This window comes from Globicephala melas, chromosome 8, assembly GCF_963455315.2.
Source record: "Globicephala melas chromosome 8, mGloMel1.2, whole genome shotgun sequence".
Taxonomy (NCBI): Eukaryota; Metazoa; Chordata; class Mammalia; order Artiodactyla; family Delphinidae; genus Globicephala; species Globicephala melas.
The window spans coordinates 40353888-40376954 of NC_083321.1; the positions used below are offsets into that span (position 1 = coordinate 40353888).

General features: G+C 50.0%; 1 protein-coding gene across 3 annotated transcripts in view; it reads right to left on the reverse strand.

Annotated features, from left to right (window-relative positions):
• Positions 1 to 23067, reverse strand: part of INSC (INSC spindle orientation adaptor protein) — a 121198-nt gene that overhangs the window by 24950 nt on the left and 73181 nt on the right. For all 3 annotated transcript variants that reach the window (XM_060304430.1, XM_060304431.1, XM_060304429.1), the window contains exons 7-8: positions 17771 to 17896; positions 1224 to 1395 (exon numbers count right to left, since the gene is read on the reverse strand). In XM_060304430.1, coding sequence (XP_060160413.1) covers positions 1224 to 1395; positions 17771 to 17896 — 298 coding nt within the window. The remainder of the gene's footprint in view (positions 1 to 1223; positions 1396 to 17770; positions 17897 to 23067) is intronic.

Here is a 23067-nt window from a genome sequence, read left to right on the forward strand (position 1 = left end):
CTTTGAACAATTGGCTTCTGCATTTTCTCAAATTTGAATCAATGTAGATGTTGACAAGTTGATTTCTCCCAGCCTGGCCTGTGGATTGCCACGACCACAGTAACTAGAGTCAGCCATGAAAAATCAACTTAACTGATGCTTCCTGCGTGCAAAGTACTTGCAGATCTGAAAATTCTAGAGCTAGAAGGAACCTTGAGAGAAACAGGTCCTGACCCCTTGTTTCATATAATAGGAAAATTGTAAAGTGAGCTCTGCAATGTGACAGGGCAAAATCTTGCACAGCCTGCACAGGGCTGCCAGTCAAGAGCTTTCTGTTGGCTGGATTTATCAAAGACAGAAATCCAAGTCCAAGTGTTCTGACTCCAAGTTCACTGTTCTGTGCTGCTCCTAAATTTGTGCTATTCCAGATATTGCCAACCCTGCTTTGGTAACTCCAAGCACGAACCCTAAATTTTCTGATGAGATCAATTTTCATTCAGTTTCAATGAGATAAAGATAGAGAGAAAAGTGACAGAGAAAGGGATCGAAGTAGAAACCCAGAGCATTACCAGAACTTATCAAAGAAAGGATGTAGTTTGCAAAACAAGTTTCCTGAGGATTGTCATCCAGGTGCGTCCTCCTAGCTCCTGCGTGTTTGCAGGAAGATTGCATTCTAGATGTGGGGCTCTGATTCTCCTGCCAGGAGCACACAGGTCTGAACAGGGGACCCTAGAAGAGTCAAAGTTCTCAGGGCCCCAGGAAATGAGGCCAGTGGTGGGACTGAAAGCAGCAGGTGGTGGGGAACAGCTGCTCTCTGAGAAGCTGCTTGCCCCCAGTCATTGCTGCCACATTCGCTGGGTACCGGGTACCATAGACTGAGATTTCAGGAACAAAGCCCATCAGAATCTCTCTGGATAAGGATCTGAACCTCAACATTTGAGGCCCCACTCTTCCCTGGGGCTTGTCCTGTTCTATTTGAAAGGGCAATTAATCTCAATCTGAACTCAATTCAAGGAGCTTCTTGGAGGGCTGCAAACATTTTAATAGAAGACTTGACAACAGAGCTCTTTAAGGCCTGACTCTGATACTTCAATGGTGGGATTTCAGCTAGCGTGATCTCTGTGCAGGAGATATGTGGGTGCGGTGAGGGGTGGGTGGACAGGGAGACCTTCCTGTCCTTCCTAAAGACAACTGTGACAAGGCCCTCCTCACCCAACAGTACCCTCCAGCCCCGGATGACTCACTAACGAGAGCTGTCACGATCTCCTCCATGCTCTCCAGGAAGCTGCTGAGGTGCTGGGTGAAGGGCAGGTGTGGGGAGGTGACTTGGGCGACCACAGCCGCAGCCTCAGCCCGCGTGGCTTCTGAGTGGCTGTCGTCAGTCAGGATGTCGGCCAAGCACAGAACGCCATCCACCTGCCGATGGAGAGAGGGCACAGCCCTGTGCATCCTGGGAGAGCACATGCTCAAGATAATAATGAGAGAGACTCACAGTCCAGCCTGGACCCCAGTGACTCTGGGGGCTTATCCTTTGGCTCCAAAGAGATCATTGACTTCCCACGGCATCTTAGACAGTGGACATCAGCAGGTGTCCAGGGGCTAGGCCAGGGCATCCACCAGAGCGAATTGTAGTAGAAAGAACAATCTCTTAGAAATCTCACATCCCTGAGTTCACATCCTAGCTCCCTCTCGCTTGGTCACTCAGCCTCTCTGAGATTGTTTTCTCATCCACCAACAAGGTGTGAGGAGTTAAAGAGATGAGGCAGGTGATGCTGGATCCAGAAGCGATGCTTAACAATGTTGGCCCCCTCCTCCCCTCCTTGGGTCGGCAGCAGGCTGAGTTCATCAGCATCTTTCCTCCCGCATCTTGTCCTCCACCACCTTCCCCCCGTAGAGAGAGGGCTGCTCCCCTGGAGGCCTTGTTCTCTCTGCCCCACCAGAGAGAAACAGACCTGGGCAGAGTGGAACCTGAATGCCAGATAAAGACTGCAGCTTTCAGTTCTGCTCCAGTCGGACCTGCTCTTGGCATAGTAACTTCTGCTTACTGAGTGCTTGCTATAGGCCAGCTACACTGTGCATGTGTTACTACACCATCAGTCCTCATAACAGCCTTCTGAGGGCAGTGCTGTTGTATACAGCGTATGTGTTATTATACCATTCATCCTTTTAATAACCTTCTGAGGTCAGTGTTATTATTATCTTCAATTTACAGATGAAGAAACTGAGACACAGAAAGGTTCATTGACTTACACAAGATGGCAGACTTTAAAAGCAGTTGGTCTGGGATTTGAACCACAATGGTCTAGCCTCAAAGCCCATGGTTTTGAAGAGGCATCACACTGCCTTCTAAGACGTGACACCTGAACTCAGACCCCAGCCTCCAGCAAAGGTGAGCAGGTGAGATTTGTTTAGAGAAAAGGCAGTAACTTGCTAAGGTTAGCTCAGCAGTGCCCCTGCAGCCCTCCGACGGCCCAGGACACCCGCCTGCCTGCGGACCCTGCCACCAAGGGCCAAGGAGACCTTCCCTTGTGAGGGGTCGGCGTGGGGAGGGGCGAGGCAGGGAAAGAGCTGGGGTGAGGTGAGGTGGGGAGGGGCCTGCGCTGCTGCCCTACACCTGCCGAGGGCCGGCCTCCTGTCCCTGCTCCCTTACTTCCTGCCACTCAGCTTCGGCTGCTCTCCAGAGGCTGCATTTTGTTTGACTAATTACCCCCACCATGTTCTGGGCCTCCCTTAAATGCTCTTGGGAGTCTTAGGTCCATTAATTTTGAAAGCGTTTGGCAATCTCAGACTCAAAAGAGACAAATGTGGAAACAGGAGCCCGGGGAACTGTCCGCAATAAAACTCACCTGGATGTGCTTAATAAAAGAGCAAACAGGAGGCAGCAGCCCCTGCAGGACTGGGCTCGTGCCAGGTGTTTGACTAACAGGCCTCACCTGGGCCCAGGGAAGGACACGGGGGCTACTCTGGGCCTAGAAACAGGGAGCACCCCTCTTACTGCCAACCTAAGACGCCTCTGAGGCTTATCCGGTTCGTCCCCTTCCTCCTTCCAGCACCATCCAAGGCAGTAGCTAGGGAGCAACAGGGTCTCTAGTGGGGGAATGTCTCAGCCAATCCTATTCCCTAATCTCGTCTTGGATGCAGACGGAGTTGCATCTCAGACCCAGTTGGGAACGGTGGTCAGACCCAAACCTAATCCCCAACGTCTGCTGGGAGATGGGCCAATCTGAATGCACCAGAGAGGCCAAGAGGTGGATGGTCCCGGAGGGTCTGTGCCCCCCAGGCCCTGCACACTAGGCATGCTTCCCAGCCCAGACTGCCACTCAGCAAACTCACTGAGCACAATCTTCCTGGGCACAGGCTGAGTGCCAGGCTTTGCGTTGGAGCAGTGGGGCAGAGACAAGTGACCCGTCCTCACATGACTATTGGACACTGTGACTTCTGGTGAGGATGCTCCGTGGGAGACCTCCTGGAAGCCACTCTGACTTAGTGCCCACACCCCAGCTCGGGGAGGGTGGCCCTCCTCGGAGCTCATGTCCAGGCACATCTACTCTCATAACAGAATTTATCACACTGGATGGCCATGTTTCTCCAAGTGTCATCTGTGGATGACACCAAATTCACTAAGAGTTTCTTCAAAACACATTCCTGGGCCTCACCCAGACCTATTCAACCAGGCTCTCTGGCGAGGCCTGGAATCTGGTTTTTAACAAGGTCTGAAGCCGACTTTATATACCAGCAATTTGGAGAAGCACCCTGGGATGTGATTCTCCACTTCCTTTTCTGTCTGGCTGTCTCTGACATCTTCCTGGAAGCTCTGCAAGCCTGGGGACCACAGCTTGTGCACCCGTGACTTCTCCAGGGCTTGCACATAGTAGGCTTTCAATAAAGGGGAAAAAATGCAAGAGAGAAAATGGGACCTAGGTGTGTCCTAAGTGAGGACACACTTTAGACGAGTGAAGGTAAAGAAATGGCATTGCAGGTGGGAGGGGATATCGTAAGCAAAGCCCACTATAGGAAGGGGCAGCTTTGGAGAACAGCCAGCTTGGGAACATGGACCCCAGGAAAGTGACCCTGGATTGTCATGTGGACCAACTGTCCAGGCCTCTGGCTCTGATGTCACTGACCGGCCACTTGGCCTCCTGCTAGCAAGCTGCCACCAGCCCAGATTGATCTCCGTATCCATCACCGTCTCAGCAACTCCAACCCAGTCCAGATTTTCAAGCAGAAGCCCCTGAGGGGCCCTCCACCACAGGGCTCTGGGCCTCCCAGTGCCTGAACCAATGCCTGCAGTGTCAGAATATGCACAGGCTCTGGAGTCACACCTACCTGGGTCTGAATCCTGCTGCCATATCTTACTAGCCAGACAATTTTTGGTACCTACTTTGAGCCTTTATATATAATGGGAAGAAAACTACCAACCCCAGAGGCTGCTGCAATCTGGAATTGTTAACTAAGAGAATGCAGGTACAGTGCTTGCCACATGGTGGTACCATCACGCCACCTTATCCCCCCCTGGCGGTTGCAGTCATCTCTCCTAGACTTGGGGCCCTGAATCCTAGCTCACCTCACTTTGCCTGCCCCAGCTGAGGTCTCCCAACTGGGCTTCTCTCCAGGGCTCCTTTCTGCAGCTTCTCTGGACCTGAGACCCCATGGAGAACCTCAGCCCTGTAGGTTGGGGCCCACAAGTTTACCCGCTTGCTTGGACGACTTTGGGTCATGCAGCCCAGAACTAGAACTTCTAAAAGGTCAGTGACTCCTCTTTTAATACCTGACCAGGAACAATAACATTAATAATTACAATTCCTGAGAAGGGAACAGAGAGAAAAAGTGCCACCCATGCATCTCTAATGTTCAACAAACAGTAACTGACCCCCTTATGGTGAGAGATGCTAAACTAGGCAGACTGATACAGAGATGAATCAGGAATAAAATAAGAGACAGAGAAAGACAGACACATAGAGAAACCAAAGGTGGGGGGTGGAGGGAGAGATCATATGCTTAAAAGGACTGGGGAACTTGACTGGTACAAAACCCAGCCTGTCCATTCCTCTCTTATTTGACCTTTCTGAATCATCTCCCCCTGCTGAGAACTCTCTCTATCTAGGCCTCTCTCCTTCCTGGGCCTCCGCAATACCCACTTTTGGGCTCACATCCTCCTAGCTAACTGCTTCTTTTTTTTTTTTTTTTTTGCGGTACGCGGGCCTCTCACTGTTGTGACCTCTCCCGTTGTGGAGCACAGGCTCCAGACGCGCAGGCTCAGTGGCCATGGCTCACGGGCTCAGCCGCTCCGTGGCATGCGGGATCTTCCCGGACCGGGGCACGAACCCGTGTCCCCTGCATCGGCAGGCGGACTCTCAACCACTGCGCCACCAGGGAAGCCCCGCTGTTTCTTAGCCACAGGTTTTGCCATCAGCCCACTTTGTACCACCTCAGTCAATAGCACCCAAACCCAAGTGGCCTCAATGACTCACTATGATGACCCCCTAGCCCTCCAGCCCTGACCTCCTTTCCCAAGATCCACATCTACATTTCCAGCCTGCTACTAGGTCTCTTGATGTTCAGTTCTAAAACGAATTTTCTGGGACATTTCACAGGCATCTCAAGTCCAGTTCACTTTCGGCTGAACTGCTCATCTTCCCCGCCTTCCCTCCTCGCTCCCTCTCAGACCCAGGTGAGAAGCCACCTCCTATGTGAACATGCACCTTCCTCCCCCAGACAGAGGGTCTCTGTTCTCCCAGCTGCCACACCACTCTGGTGTGCCCACAACTAGAGCACTTATCGTGCTGGATCATCCTCCCCAGCTTACATGCCCATCCCTGCACTAGATCTGAGCTGCTCAGAGCAGCTCCTGTACTGAATCTTCTCTGGTCTCTAGTACCCAGCTGAGGCCTGACACACAGTGGTTAACTTGTGAAGTGTGGGCTGAATGATGAGGAAACAGAGGCACAGGGTGGGGAAGAGACTGCCCAGGCCACGAAGCAAGGTAACGCCAGGGCCGGGACTCCCATCCTGGTCTCCCCGCTCCTGGCCCTGTGGCCCCTCTTTGGGGCCTTTGGTGAGGCAACGTAGGTGAGAAGCTGGTGAGAGGGCCAGGTCAGTGAGGGCCGCTCAGCTCAGCTCCAGTGAGGGCCTGGGAGCAGCCCAGCCTGAGCCAGCTTCCTCCAACCCTGATCCCACTTCCTCCAACCCTGATCCCATTTCTGGAAAGTCTCCATCCCCAAACACCCACTTCCCATCCTCAGTCATAAACTTAATGATGCCAAGAGAACAATCTAATCAAAGCACTTTCACATCCCTAAAGAAATTGCTGCTGGAAGCACTTAGAGGTAATTAGCTTTTACCTAGCGTGGAATGGGCCTGGGCAGAGGACAAGCTTTCCTCATGGGAGGGTGCTCACGTGTTGGAGAGGATGGTCCGGCCTGGTCACTACCTGGGCTGTAGGACTGATGCAACAGGAATCTGCTACAGAGGGAATGGGTGGGCTCGGAGAGTCTTACTGGGCAGTGGGAGAAGGAGTGTGGAAACCACGCAGTTGAGGAATCCAAGTGTACTGTAAACATCACGTCCAATTTATGAGCAATGTCCTCCTGCCGGTTTTTGGAAAAGCATCAGTGGTGGCTTTGATGTGAATATCAAAGGGACACTGGCTAGTATACAAAGGCCCATCATATATCAGTGGTGCTGGTCTGCTCCTTCCTAATTCCTTTTTGCATGTTTACTTTTTAGGGAAAGGCAGAGGAGTTGATTGTTGTAACAGATAAACAGATTCATGCAAATGCAGTGATAACTCAGCCTCAGTGGGGGAGCATGAGCTAAAGACCCCCCACATTTCCTCCTTCACCTTTCTGTCCACTTGGACACCAAAAGCCTGAAGAAAATAATAGAAGACAAGTGGGAACCACAAAGCAGTTGCAATCCTGCTCATGGATGGATCTGTCTGCCCAGAGTACAGCCGAAGGGAAAATTCAGGCACAGAGAGTGAAACAGGGTCGTGCCCAGGGAAGCAAAGACAAGTGTGGGCCAAGGGACAGGGCAAAACATTCGGTGGAATAAAGGAACCTACGAGCCAGAAACAGGATCTGATGAGGGCAAGGTTCAGGACAAATTCTGTGAACAATGTAAGGGGTTAAAGGCTCACTTTATAAAATGACGTATTTGTTCTAAGGAGTGGTGGTAGAGCTGGGAGCCCAGTAGAAAGCCACAGAAGGTGAAATGGGCCTTCAGGAGGATAACACTATCTTCCTCCCAAATGAACGCATCCAGACCCCACTCAACTTCTTTTGCTTTTCCAAACAAGAATCTTTGATTAAAAGCCAAATGTCAAAATAGACAAAAACAAATATGAATATGTAATAGGGAATGGAACAATGGATGGAAAGGATTATATAACCAGCTTGGCAGCAAAGTCAGTGAGGTGAGTTATTGAGGTGGAAAGAAATCAAGAATTAAATCACTTTAGAATATAAATGGAAAATAATTTCCCTGTCAAGCAAGTGATTTTCCTTAAAGCAGATTGTCGAAAAGATGCTCTGGAGGCATTGGGTAGTGGAAGGAGTGGAGTTTGTGAGAAAGTATCAAAAGGTCACTAGGAAAAAGTTCATTTCCCTTTGGGTGAGGGTCACTAGGCATCTGCTGATGTGAAAGTACCAAGTTTTCAGCAAAGCGCTACTGGCACAGCTGGGGATCTGAACTGTGCCAATGGGCTTCTAGACCAGTGGTTATTTGCCTGGTTCTCAGATGATTAGAATCATATGGGGAAGTTTTAAAATACTAATGCCTGGGCTTCACCACCAGAAATTCTGATGTAATTGGTCTTGGGTGGAGTCTTGGCATCAGTATTTTTAAAGACTCCTCAAGTGACTCTAATGGAGATCCTGGGTTAAGCGCCTCTCTTCTAGAGGTAGCTGTGGTACAGTGGAAGTTGCACAAGCCTAGGAGTAAGAAAAACCTGGGTTCATAACTTAACTGTGCTAGTTGCTGACTTGGTGAAATGAGCAAGTTACTCATCTTCTCTAAGCCTCAGTATTCTAATCCTTAAAATGATAATATCCACTTAATGTAACAGTGAATAAAATATCAAAAGCATTCTCCCTGAAATCAGTAACAAGACAGAGGTAGCCTTTATGGCCACTCCTACTTAACATTTTACAGTGGCCCTAGCCAATGCAACAAGACAACAGAAAGAAATAAAAAGGTATAATGATTGCAAAAGAGAAAGTGAAACTGTCATAATTTATAGATCACATGATTGTGTACATGTGTACATGATCCAAACCTGTATAAAATCCAAAAGAATCTACACACCATTAAAATTAATAAGTGGGGCTTCCCTGGTGGCGCAGTGGTTGAGAGTCCACCTGCCGATGCAGGGGACACGGGTTCCTGCCCTGGTCCGGGAAGATCCCACATGCCGCGGAGCGGCTGGGCCCGTGAGCCATGGCCGCTGAGCCTGCGCATCTAGAGCCTGTGCTCCGCAACAGGAGAGGCCACAACAGTGAGAGGCCCGCATAAGGCAAAAAAAAAAAAAAATTAATAAGTGAATTTAGCAAGATCATTAGACACAATATTCAAAATTGTATTTTCTATGTATTAAAAACAATTAGAAAATTTAAAATTTTAAATAACACTTACATTAGCATAAAAACATACCTAGAAATAAGTCTTAAAAAAGATATTCAAGGTGTCAACACTAAAAACTTAAAACATCGCTGAAATTAAATACAGTCTATATAAGTAGACAGGTACGCTGCATTTATTGACTGGAATACCCTATACTGTTTAAGAAGTCAATTATCCCAAAATTTATTTACAGATTTAAAGAAATGCCAATCAAAATCTTAAATTATATATAGAAATGTAAAGAACTTAGAATTACCAGGATAATCTTAAACAAGAACAAAATTGGAGGATCTATACAACCAAATATTAAAATTTATTATAGACTGCAGGGACTCAGCCAGTGCCATGTTGGTACAAGGATGGGAAGAAAGATTAACTGAACAGAAAAATAGGCCAGAAACAGACTCATACCTGCGTTATCACTTTACCTACAACAAAAGCACCACTTTAATTCAGTGGTGAAAAGATGGTCTTTTTGATAAATGGTGCTGGCTCAATGGGATATCATATGGAAAAACACTGAATCTTGAACACCAAAAAAATTTAATTTGAAATAGACCATTGACCTAAATGTGAAAAGTAAAATAATAAAGCTCCTGGAAGAAAATATAGGAGACTCTCTTCATGATTTGGGGGAACACAAACCTTTCTTAAATGGAGACCAGAAGCACTAACTACAAAAGAAAAGATCAATAAATTGGACTTTATCAAAGTTAATTTCTATCCATCAGAAGACACCATTAAAAGAATGAAAAAGCAAACCACGGACTGAGAATATGTACTCTCAATACATGTATCTGACAAAGGGTTTGTATGTAGAATATGTATTTTTGAAGCTTATAGATTGATAAGAAAAACAACTCATTTTTTTTTAATGGGCAAAAGTGTCAAACAGACATTTCACAGAAGATAACCGAATGGTCAATAAGGACATAAAAAAATCGCTCAAAATTATTACTTGTCAGGGAGATGAAAATTAAAACCATCATGAGAGATCACTCTATGTCCAAGCAGGCCACAGGCAGGGCACTGCATGTCCAGCTATCACAAGGCTTCAAACTAATTATCTGTACTTTCTTTTTATTTTGGCCGTGCTGGGTGCAGTACATGGGATCCCCTGCACCCCTGCAGTGGAAGCACAGAGTCTTAAACACTGGACTGCCAGGGAAGACCCAAACTAATTATTTGTACTTTTATTTATTTACTTATTTATTTTGCGATACATGGGCCTCTCACTGCTGTGGCCTCTCCCGTTGCGGAGCACAGGCTCCGGACGCGCAGGCTCAGCGGCCATGGCTCACGGGCCCAGCCGCTCCGCGGCATGCGGGATCTTCCCGGACCGGGGCACGAACCTGTGTCCCCTGCATTGGCAAGCGGACTCTCAACCACTGCGCCAGCAGGGAAGCCCATATTTGTACTTTTAAAGTAGCCCAAGGGAGAATGAAACACTTCTTTGGAAACTGTGTGTTCATTATCTGTGTGGGTCTTTTCATTGCCCTTCTTTCTCTTGTCCTATAAGTCTCTTCCTCTTTCTCATCATTCTTTGCTCTCCTCGTCTCTGTCTCTGTGTGTGTGACCAAAGGACCCACCACCTGCTGTCAAGGGATGGCGGATGCTGGTTCCTGCTGCCTCTGTGCTTTGAGGGCTGGCCTGCTCTGTGCTGTTGGTGCCAGGCTGTTCCCAGGAAATGGGTCCTCCCTCATTAAATTCTGCCCCGAGACCTGCACATTCTATCTTCCCTCAATCTCCTCACTGTCTCCCCTCCCTGCTATAGCAACTTCCTTTCCCCTGCTGGCCTCCTAGCTGGCACTGGCCCTACTCCAGAAGCCAAGGGGAAGCCAGTGCTGATGGTGCAGGCCCCACCTCTGCACCCCGTCCAGTGCCCTGAGCAGCCCTGGCTTCCTTCCCTGCGGCACAGCGTCCCTTCTCCCCAACACAAGAGGCGTGGCCGGGTTGCAGCTGTTGCTCTTTTCCACCAGGTGGCGCTGTTGCACAGCGCATGGGGACCCGAGGCCCCGCTGAGCTGAGCCTTCGCCCGCTTCTGCATTTAGGACTGAGGCTGCCCTCTCCAAACTCAGGTTTGGAGTGCAGCACAGCCCCGGAGCCAGCAGGGCCTTCCTTCAGTCTGGACGATACTGGCCCCTAATCTCTAAGTGAATCTCACAGGGAGAGGAGGGGGGAGGGGGGCAGAGTGCCTAATTCTGTTCTCTCCTCTTCACATCCTGGCCTCCCTCAAGTCCCCCCACCCATACCCTCAAGGCAGATGGAAGGCGTTGGGAGACTTCGCAGGTGGGGAAGGGAATGAGCCACACCCCCTCTAGAAAGCCCCTTTGCAGGTCTGAGGAAGGTGACAGTGTCAGTCCCCACTTCTGTCTGCCTGTCCACAGTCACAGCACCGACAGCTGACCTGGCACCCTCGGGTTCTCTGCACAGTCCGCCATCCAGGGCAGTTGAAGGCCCACACCTGGGGGCATGAGAGCTGGCGGAAGCTGATAAGGGTAGGTGTGTTGAGCCCCAAAGAAGGGTGAGGAGACATCTGGATCTCATTCCGAGGCATTTTCTCTCTCCCTCTCTCTAGGAGCTACTACAAGGTAAAGAAGGCGCTTCAAGTCAAATTAAGCAGAGTTCTTGCCTGGCATCCATAGGTCCTCTCTCCCCACCCAGCCTCACTTACTTATTTAGAACTGACTCCATGAAGATAAAGTAGCTGCCTCGCTCTGGAGTCTGCACACGATGGTCCTTTTCGGCTAATGGGGTGGGGGGCATAGCAAACTGAACCTAGAAGCAAAAATGGGGTTCTCAGCCCCAGGCTCTGCCTCTGCCAGTGTCTCTATGCCTTCCAGCCTCAACTTCCCCTTCTGTAAAATGGGCATGACCATCTCTCCCTGCCTTCCTTGCAAAATGATCGTTTGAACCAAATGAGCAAAAGGATGAGAAAAACCGGTTTACTTTTTTTGCAGATTTGACTTCTTTCTGACCATCTGCAATAAGGACTCTACAAGGAGCAAGCAGTGGAGAGAAAGTCCTGTAAAGCAGCAGCTAGAGAGACAGAGCCTCCCCACCATCCCCCAGAACCCGCTCCCTCCCACCCAGGGTCTCTGGGTCCAGGCCTCCCTGTCTGCAGCCTGGCCCTTCAGATGTCAGGGCATCTCAATCCCAAGAAGCTGCCCCCAGGAAACGGGGATGAGGTGAGAGAGCTGCCTGGAGACAGGCAGCAATTTCTCCATCCCTCGCCACTGACGCTTTTCTTCTCAGACTTGAAGTTGAGCCCTCCTCCCCTCCCCGCTGCTCATCATTAATTTCTCCATCAATTTTCATTAAGCTCTCCTCTTGGCTCCAACACAGGATGAATTCCTTATTTGAAAAAATGAAATAAGAGGGAGGGGGTGGGAATAAAAAAAATCTCTTTTGAAAGCAAGATTGTCTCTGGTCTCAAGTCTGGAAGAGGCAATTACTAGAACCGTCTTGGAGGTTGTCTGAGGCTGTCTGAGCATTGGGTTTGGAATGCCCCCCACCCCTTACGGCCCTAGATTCTAGGTTCCTGCCCAGCCGCTCCCTGGACCCCAGTCCCCAGTCCAGCTCTAGTCCCCAGCCCCCCCCCCATCCTGGCCCCTGGCTCTGTCCAACATTGACTGCTGCAACAATAGTGCCCTGATGGTCCCATTACCCACTCAGAACAACCTGGAACTCTGCCAGGGCCATGGCAAAATCCCAGGACTGAGGCTTTCTGGGAGCATTGCAGGATTTTCCCCAGACCAACCCGAAAATGTGAAGACAAACAGGCCAGGAAAGAGGGAAGGGAAACAGACACAGGCGATTTCTTCCTCCAAGCAGGCCCCACCTGCATTGCTGCATCACATCATCATGGCAGCCCCACGGAGGAGGTGGCGTCCCGTTTTATAAAGAGAAAACCAAGGTTCAGAGAGGACTCACTTTCTAGCCCCCTCTCAACCTCCCCCAAAACCAGCAGTTCTCACCCTTGGTAATGCCAGTCCACCTTCCCAGCTCTACTCTGCCCCAAGGCTGCCCTGACCAGTCCAGGTGGGCTAGGTCACCTGGCCACCAGACAGAGTTGGGTCCATCTGCTCTCACTGGGCTGTGTGGCTCTGAAGCCCTCACTCCCTCTTTGGCCCTGATTTTCTTCATCCCATCTTCTCCAAAGTGGGTCTCAGAGAACACTGCCTCCTCTTCTGGGCTCCCCCAACTCACTGAGCACGGAGTTCCTAAAAGACTTAGAGCCCCACTGGCCTACCAGCCAGCTGTGGAGTCCCTCTGCCGAGGCCACTTTCCCCTGGCCTGCCTGGGAGCTCCACCTTGGTCCTCGGGGCCCAGCTCCACTGCTTCCTTGCTGCTGCCTTCACCAGCACCCCAGGCACAGGTGGTACCACCAACCTGCGGCTTCTGATAGCCATGGGGCTACCACTTGGCCAGCCCATGTGGGAGACAGGGAACACAGCTGCCTGTCTCTCCTCCCAGAGCCCAGCGCAGGGGCTGGGGAATGAGGGGTGACTCTCTGCTGAGGACACAGGATAGACTTCCTGAAACTCGCTGCCCTGGCAGGAGCACGATGGTGAGAGGCTGTGGGCAGGATGAACCAGACCTCTGAAAAGAAAGCATGGAGACTTGAAAGACCCTTCAGGCACCTCTGCAGAGGCCTTTGCTATGTCTTGACATCTCGCTGCTCCAAACCTGCTCGGGGAATATCCACGTCTGCCCTCTTCCCGGACCAGTACCCAGAGCCTGGTTCCCTGGGAGCCATTGCCCTGCAGTCCCCACCTCAGAAGGGCCAGCTCTTCCCAGGGTCACAGAGTATAAAGAACACGGGCTTTAGAAACCAGCCAGACGTGGGTTTGAATCCAAACTACACATTCATGAGCTGAGGGAACACAATCTCTGAGCCTCAGTTTCCTCGCCTGTAAAATGGAAAGGTTGTAGGGACTCGTGCTCCAGCCCCACTGACTTCTCCACACTGTGCCCTGGGCAGCATCTTTGGCCACGCTATCCGCTCCTGCTGGCATGCCAGAGCTCTCTTCTCCACCAGACCATCATCTTCTTCAGGTCACTCATATTCAGAACCCCGGCAACTGGCATCACACCCGCCAAAATCAGAATAGCTACCATTTATTCAGAGCCTCGTGGGCGCCAGGCACCAGGTTACTGCAATCTATTTATCTCTGACAGCCCTGGGAGGTAGGTTTCATCATGCGCATTTGATTGATGAAGAAACCACACCTCTGAGAAGTGAAGTAACTTGCCCAGGGAAACGTGTCCAAGTTCGTAGGTGGGAAAGCCTGGATTCCCATGCAGAAGAGCCTGACTCTCAAAGGCCACAGTTTTCCCGGAGCTGGGCTGCTTCACAACGAATGTGTGCTGACGGAATGAATTAGTAGCGATGAGATGGTGAGGGACTGAGTGGGCAGGCCGGGAAACGAGCGAGTTGGAAGTAAGTGAACGACTGGACGACAGAGAAAGGAGACACAGGCGACTGGGTGAATCTATGGCCACTCGAATGCTCCAAGCCCAACAGAGCTCGGGCGTCACGCAGCAGGGCCAAGGATGGACGGGCTGTCTGGTGACCTGACTAGACTCATACTCCGCAGGGGTCTGTGGGTGATTTAATGAACCACTTTAAGGTTGGAGGGAAGCGGTGGTGGGTAGCCGCACGACAGAAGTGGATTTTAACCAAATCCAGCACATTTCTTGCTGCCAATGAATTACGGGAGTCTCAGGGAGGAGGCTAGGCCAGTAAGTCAGGGGGAGCCTGGGACTTTGACATTATCTAAAGAGGGCATGAACTGTGCCGGGTGAGTGGGCAGCAGGCGAAAGCCCCAGGGCACCTGCTTCCCACCTCGCCTCTGCCTTGCCTGTTGTGCTGCGGCTTCTGCGAATCAGCCTGTCCCCGGATTTCTTCACCTTCCGTCCTAAACGTGGACAACGGCTGACCTCACCAGAGCATCTGAGGCCAGCGCTCAGCAGCCGGATCACAGAGCCCATGTGGGCAGGACCTGGGGGAGGGACAGGTGATCCAGGCCCTCCTGGGTGTCTCTAGAACATCTCACAGCTTTGGAAGCAACATGACGTGGAGGAAAAGAGCATGGACCTTAGCCTCACGTATTGGAGTTGAGTCCTGGGTTGGCATAATGATTCACAGCCCAGGCTGACTCTGGCTCAGCAGAGCTGGGATTAAATGATCGCCAGGCCATCTATTAGCTGTGTGCGCTTGAGCAAGTTGCTTCACTTCTCTGAGTCTCCCTTCCTTCTACAAACCACATGGATGATAACAGCACCAATGGATTAACGATTAAGTGACACCATGAAAGATGGGGTTTAACAAAGTGCTTGTCCAAAGCAAGTATTCGATAAATGTTATTATCCTTTTAGTCACTGTCATGATGTCCTTATTACCTGATAGAATAGGGGTCGATAAACATTTTCTGTAGAGGACCAGATAGTAAATGTTTTTGACTTTGTGGGCCTCATGGTCTCTTGCAATTATCTAATTATGCTGTTGTAGAGAAAAAGCAGACATAGAGAACACCTAAACAAAGGAGCCTGGCAGTGATCCATTAAAACTTTATGGATCAAAAATTTGAATTTCACATAATTTTCATGTGACACAAAATGTTCTTCTGATATTTTTACAGCCATTTAAAAATGAAAAAAAATTTCTTAACTCATGGGCTGTACGTGCCAAAAACAAGACAGCAGGATGACTTCGGCCCACAGGCTGTAACTTGCCACCCCCTGAGCTAAAACGTAAGCTCTAAGAGGACCAGGGGTTTTGTCTGTTACGTCACTTCACATCTCTGGGCCTCGGTTTCTTCGTCTGTATAATGGGGATGCTTGCACACTCAAGGCAGATATCAAATGGAATCAGGCTGCCTGTGAAGACACTTGGCAAGCTCTGTGACTGCAGAGCTGTAGTAGCTGTTTCCGACCACACGGGGGCTCCTTTCTGACAAGACTCCCTCCTGCTCACTGCCGGGCACAGAGTTATTTCAGAAGTATGTGTGTGTGGAAAGTAATCTGACCTGGAGGAGGGGAAAGCCCAGAGACGGTGACCTTCTCCTGTGCGAGTTGGGGGTGGGAGAATTAGGACTTTGGCCAGAAACAGCAAGGTGGTCCGGGTTTAGCGGCAGGGATTTTTTTTTGGCAGTCTGAGAGTATCCATTAAACCAGTGAGTCAGTGAGGTCGACTGGGCATTAGACAAGCAGACGGGGTCCAAATCCTGGCTCCAAAACTTACTCTGTGATTTTAGGTGAGTCACTTACACTGGCTGAGACTCAATGCCTCGTCTTCAAGGTGAAGATATGAATCGTGCTCACCTCACGAGGTTCTGGTGGGTTAATGAAGGGAATGCGTGTAAGGGGCTAGCTCAGCACGGGGCGCTTAGTAAGCCCTCAGGCGCTGAGTGTCCCCCGTCCTCTTGCTCGGTGGGTAGGGGCTGGCTCCCAGGCCGGTGGTCCATCTGGCCTGGGAAAGACGCATTGGCGCCCTCTGGCGTTGGAGCCCCGCGGGAGAAATTGCCTCCACAGCCTTCCCAGCTGCACAGGTTTTCACTCTGAGCAAAGAAAGTCCTGCTGTCTTTCTTCCCTGGATTGAGGTTTCCCTGCTGCTCTGCAAACTCTCTAAAGCCAAGAAATGTACTGCTTTTGGAGAACTGGTGATTCTAGTCCCTTCTGCCTTTTCCTCCCCTTCCTCCTGCCAACCAGCATGAAAGAAGATGAGAAACAAACGCGTATGGCCATTTCCCGCTGTCTAAGGAAGAAGATTTTATGGGAGAAGAGAGGATTATTCAGCACATGAAGCTGGAAATGCTCGATGCATTTACTGCATGGAGTCTGTGTGTCTCGCCACTGCCTCTCTCCTCCATTTTATCACCTAAGCAAGCACACACAAAGGCTTCTGACCCCATGGGAAGGGGGCACCCTGTCCAGAGGGCTGGCACTAGCTCCTTCACCACTTTGCTGTGTGACCTCAGACAAATTACTTCCCCATTCTGAGCCATAGCCTTCTCATCTGTAAACTGAGCAGATTTCCCATGCACCCTCCATCCTCAGCTAAAAGCACCTCAGAGCCTGTGATCCTGGGACCCTGTCCCATAACCTGAGCAGATTTAGAAAGAAGCAGGGTAGAATGTAAAATGACCATCTGTCTAGGAGTCCGGACCAAAGTAAAGAAACTGAGGGTAGGGTGGAGGTTTTCTGGGCAGCCAGGACCAGACTGCGGGAAATGGATGCAGAGGAAGGGGAGAAGTTTGCTGTCCCATCCCCATTTAGACCAGTCACGAGAACAGACTCGAGGTACCTACCCCTCACCCTGCAGGCACCACAATTGTCACCAGGTCATGCCAGGCCTTTCTATCTCTCTTCCATAAAAAAAATTCAGCATCTTTCCTTGAAATGTGGTTGAGAAATCCCCAAGTGTCGGCACTAGCCTCCCAACCCTCCTGCTAACATCCCTGAGGACCCAGCTGCAGGCACAGACCCACTCAGGCAGAAGTGTTGAAGCAGCCTCAGCCCTACAAGCTGGGGTAATTGGGAGGTGGTAGCTGGAATCGGTCACGTTGCCCTAGGTTGGCCTGGAGCTAGGCACCTGGGACTGTCAAGTCATCACCTGCCCTCCAATCCTGGCCACCTCCAGTGGTGTTGACCCATCATGTGCTTGGACTCCAGTTTCCCTTTCCCTTACCCAAGCCCTCTTTGGGTGGAGCCCACCTGCTTGCCCAGGCACCCATGCCCACCCTGCTCATGCCTATCCTGTCCCCGGAGGAGCTGGATCCTCTTCCTTCTGCTGGGGTCCTGCCACGAGAGAAGGACCAACCGCCCTTAACCTCGACACCCCTCCCCACCTGACTTGCCTGCCTCCTGCTGTGTTCCCCCCCACCTCCCACTCTGCCCCGCCAACCAGGCTCTGTTGGCCACTCCAGCCAGGAAGTGCTGAGTGTCTCTCTGGACCCTGCCTTTCCCGCTGAGCTCCTCAGTCTCGGCCCCCTTCATGTCTTCATCGACCACAGTCAAGATCCCAGCAGCCCCACATGAATGATGCCTGGGAACAGGAGGGACTCAGGGGACTTGCTCTTGCCAGACGTCCACCAGGAGGTCGCTCTCCCCATTCACCCACCCGCTCAGGGACCTCAGGCCCCGCCCAGCCAGCCAGCTGCACCCTTACCTTCTCCAGCTGGTGGACACCCTCCTCCACGCAGCAGATGGAGGCCAGCGTGCGGAGCGCCTGGGGGTACAAGCACCGGAAACTGTCCTGCCGGCAGACCTTGAAGAGCGCCACGACCCCACCCTCCTGCCAAGAAAAAGAAAATGTCACATGAACTCACCGTGTGACCTCTCCAGGGGCCGACTCAAGAATTACTGATACCCCTCACTCAGCAGGTGTGTTTTGGGGTCTGTAGGGTGGCAGAATAGCCACCCCAAAATATGCTGCTTTAGTGTAAAGATTATTTTGAGCTGAAGGCAATTAAGAAGAAGCAGATACAAAACAAGATCTCTGTCCTCTCCCTATTTGACTAAAAGCAGGACATAAATTTAAAAAGATTATACCCCCTCTCCCCTCTCTACTAGGAAGAACAAGAGTTAATCGCTGGAGACAATATTAGACCCTTATCAGCCTGGATTTGGAACCAGAGGAATCCACATAGCAGACTTCAGTCTTTATCTACTATTAGTTTCCCATCTATGTGTCTTCCCACAATTTGCCACCCCTAGAGAGTCAAGGTTCTCTTCCTTTGTCTTACCACTTCTCTAAAAATATACCGTTCCTTTGCTAAGATGCTACGTTAAGCCCAAGTTCTAACCAAACCTTTGAGTTACTCATCTCTGACCATTCCCATGCATAAGTACAGTGCAAGTGCTAATAAACCTGTTTTTTTTTTTTTTATTTTGTTAATCTGGCTTTTGTCAGCCCAATTTACAGGGCCCCAGCCAGAGAACCCAGGAGTGTAGTAGTAAAAAAGAATGTTTCCTCCCCTCTGGTTTCTATACACACACACACACACACACACACACACACACACACACTCCCAAGCTCCCACATGTGTTACAGTGAAATGCCACCTCCAGGAATAATGTCACTCTTGGTAATCTAAACTGGAGGCGAGGGGCCAGGGCAGGCACACGTGCTGGGGCCAGGCTCAACCCCAGGTAACACGGCTCCCAGACTCCTGGCAACACCCCTCAGCAGCCGCCATGGAATAAGCCTAGAGTTGTCAGAAACAGGTTCTAGAAACAAGTCTGAGGCAGATGGAGGGAACTGAAAGCTAGAGGCCTCGTGCTGGTTCTCACTATGCCGGTGACCACCTGTTGCTTCTCAGATGCTCCCACCACCAGGGCAGGCACAGAAAAGGGAGCTTATTTACCTCAATACTATAATTTATTTCCATTTGGGGGGTGGGAAAAACTGAAGTCCAGATGGGTGAAATAATCACCCCCAATCCACACTGGTCTTGTTTTCACTCCTTCACTCCAATTTGTAAAAGGAAAAAAGAAAAAAACGTTTAGGATTGATCCGCCGAGCTCTTGAATGTGAACCTGTACTTTTCCTTTTTGAGACCTTGTGGTGACCTCCCAGGAGAAGTCTGAGAGGATTTCTGAGAAGAGTCTGGGAGTGAGGTGCTCATCCTAACTGGACATATTTATTCTGCAGAAAAATCACTGAAGCCGCCTTGGATCCCGGAGCAAAGTGAGAGAGAACAACAGATCACAAAGGCGACTCACCACACGTCCAGCAAACTGGGGGCAACCCCACCGTGGACATCCACGTCCAAAGCAGGGGAAGCTGGCTATCCCACATCTGGCTTTGCCCTGTTTCCTCCTTCTCCCCTTCCCTGAGGGCTGGAGGGGTGCCTAGGAGTGGCAGCAGGAAAGAATGCACGAGCAAGTGGTCTGAACTTGGTCCTGAGGGGCACTTGCCTGTAACCGTGCCACTCCTGGCTCTAACTATGCCCACTGCCCTCGGTTCCCCAAACTGAGAAAGATGTTACAGGAAGAAGGAGGTGGGTTCAGCAAAATTACCATCCCCAGTCAGATTTTTCAGAACTCTCTCAACAAAGAATGTACTATGCACGAAACAGGCACTGTTCTGTGTCCCCAGGGACGTAGCAGTGAATGACTGAAAGGATCATGTATGAGTAACCAGAAGAAGCAGCAATGACCACTACGGCCCAGCACAGCCTCACTGCAATGTCACCCCAGATCTCCCCTTCCCCACAGCCCACGATGATAAGCCCCGGGCCCTTTGCAGTCTCAGAGTTTGGCGGCTCACCACTGCAGGGACCAAGATGAGAGTATCCAATTCTGGGGGAGTTCAGAATTTCTGACATTTTATAATATTCCTCCTTCCTTTTAGGGTAGTTTATTTGGTGGGAAAGGACTGGTACATTTGTTCAGGCAGCACAAAAATATTAATGGTTTATTATATGCCAGACCCTCTGCTGGGCACTGCCTCCGTCCCTGTCCATGCTGAGTTCCTTGTCTGGCAGACAACGTTAAAAGCAGGAAGAAATCTGGGTAGCTGTGTGTTGCAATGGGGAGGGGTTGCAGGGTTAAAAGAGCACAGAGTAGGAACTCCTGACATAATTTGAAAGGGGATGGTTATAGAAGGGTCAAAGGGTCACTTAAAATGATGTGATTTTAAATGCACATCATTGTTCTGATAAAAAACATGCTCTGGTATGGGGACAAGACACATACCCCTCTGAATTCTTGCTCCACAGTCTTTTATCCCTGCCTGCCTACTTTCCCACGGTTCCTGGGACATCTGATAAGGGTTGCACATAAAGACCTTACCCAGAGAGTCACTGACATAAGATCAAATTACTCTTTAAAGTAAGAAGAAAGAACAGGAGTCCTAAAGTCTCCCTGGCCAGCCTTGTTGGCTATTAATGACCTCCCACCAGATGTAAATATATATATATATATATATGTTTATATGTTTATATATGTATGCATGTTTATATGTGTGTGTATTTAATCATATATAGTACAAATCTTATTTATATATGTACAATGATAGATAGATATTTACGTCTGGAGCAGACAATGAAGAAATGACGCCAAAGAATGGGAGGCAGAGAGCCAGGATCAGTGTGGCAGCCTTCCTTTGGCTCAGGAGACGCCAAGTCTAGCATAACTATATTTAAGCCTCTGCATTCTCATTACATCCTTTCCCAAGCCTGTGAAAAATGGTCTTCTTAGCATTTTTAGCTACTAGGAGAAGAAGGGGGAATCCTGAACCCAAACTGAGGGGATTCTGGTTCAAATCCTGGCTCTGCTGCTGGCAATCTTTGGTTAACAATGGGGTCGTGACAGCTACATGACTCAGCTGTTGAAGGAGCAGTGAGTTAATGTTGTGAAAGGGCCGAGCACCCAGTGAGGGTGGGTGGACCTGGACAGCCAGGTTGGGATCAGGTCACAGAAGGCATCCTGGTTAGAAGGGTGTCTCATACCCTCATGAAAGGTGTCCCAAGGGCTGGAATATGTGGGAGGGAGAGGAGATAGAAAGTGAGATGGAATGTGAAGCCCCCATTGAGGACCGAAAAGAAGCACTCAGCTTAGAGTGGGACCAGGAGCTGCCTGAGCTTGTGGAATCGCACTGTTGGCTGGAGGTTGTTTAATTTTATAGAAAGCTCTGGGCTCGGAGCCCAGCTGTATAATGGTATGCATTATTCAGACAGGCTCAGGGTAAGCTGTCATAAAGCTGGAGGAGGCCACTTGAGGGGTGTGTAGGCTAGTGGTAGGAGGAGGATAATAGAGGAGCTGGAGTGGCGAGGAGGGGGTAATTCTAACAACGCACAGGGAAGTTTTCAGTGCTCTGCACTCAGGAAGGAATGGGATTATTTGCCACCACTGTCATAGGGAAGACTGGGTTTATTTCTCGGCCATCAGAGGAACCCAAGGGGATGAGAGGATAGACCTCAGACAGGTTGCCCAAATCATCTCATGGGGGTAGGTCAGATGGATGAAGGACCCAAGGACAGACCACACCGGGCTCCAAGGAGGTGAATGAGGAAGGCCACTGGGGGAAGCTGCCCCACATCTGTTACCATATTGGGCATATTTCCTGAGCATCGGAGGTGAGGATGCTGTGCAGGGCATACCAGGAACTCCCAGCCCCTTTGTCACTGTCAGGACTGGAAACCCAAACATCGATTTTGCTGGAGGACCTAGTCTCTCCATCTTCCAGGCTGGGAAGATGGGAGTCATCATGGAATCATCTCTCTGCATCAACCCTCCGTCTACTCTCCCCCAAGGACTGGAGACAGAAGAAGGTTGATATTAAAATTCTGGAGTCAGCAGATCTAGTTAAAATCCCATCTGCATTTAATGTGCCTGAACTTCTCTCTGAGCCTCTGTTCCCTATTCTTAAAAATGGGAATTATAATTATAACACATCATTAGATTATCGGGAGGATGAGATGAGATGATGAAGGGAAAGCTTAGTGCAGTGTTTGACATATAGAAAGGATGCAGTAGATAATAAAGGTTGTGGAGAGGGGAGGAAGGCAAGGGAGGATGGGGATGAGGAGAAGGCAGACAGGAGGAAGAGGAGGGAGCCAGGCTGCTGAGAGGCAGTTCAGGACAGCAAACAAGAGCATAGCCTTTGCTGTCAAACAGCCAGGTTCAAATTCACCTTGGCCACTTACTAGTGGAGTTTTGTTTTTGTTTTTTTTTTTAAGGTACGCAGGCCTCTCACTGTTGTGGCCTCTCCCGTTGCAGAGCACAGGCTCTGGACACACAGGCTCAGCGGTCATGGCTCACAGACCCAGCCGCTCCGCGGCATGTGACATCTTCCCGGACCAGGGCACGAACCCGTGTCCCCTGCATCAGCAGGTGGACTCTCAACCACTGCATCACCAGGAAGCCCACTAGTGGAGATTTTTAAAGCTCCCTAGTGATGCTAATATGCCTACAGTGTTGAGAACTTTTGAGTCACACTTTGGCCCAAGAAGCTGAAGGACCAAGGATTGAACCAGAAGTCACCACTGTGGGCTTTAGGATCATGAACTCTGAATTCAAGAGACTTGGGTTCTAATTCTGACTCCACTCTTTATCAGTTGTGTGACCTTGAGTCAGCCTCTCAAACCACTTCCTCAACTATAGATGAGAAAAACATGATAACTACTTGTTTGGATGATTTTATGATTTAAAAGAAATAACGTTTGCAAGGCACTAAGCACAGTGGAGAGCGCCCTTAAACGTTAGCTATTTCTGTTGCATACAATTTACTTCTCCCTTGACCAGAGTTGACAAGCATTTACCCTCCTGTTCCAGATTTCCTTAAAGGCTTAGATCAGTGATTCTGAGAGTGGCCATGCCTCAGAATCCCCTGTAGAGCTTATTAAAATGTGGATTCCCGGGTCTTACCCCAGGACCTCGGTAAATCTTGGAGCGCGACAAACCATTTACGTTGTGTTTTCCAAAAACTCCCTGAGGGATTGTGATGCAGGGTTAGGACTG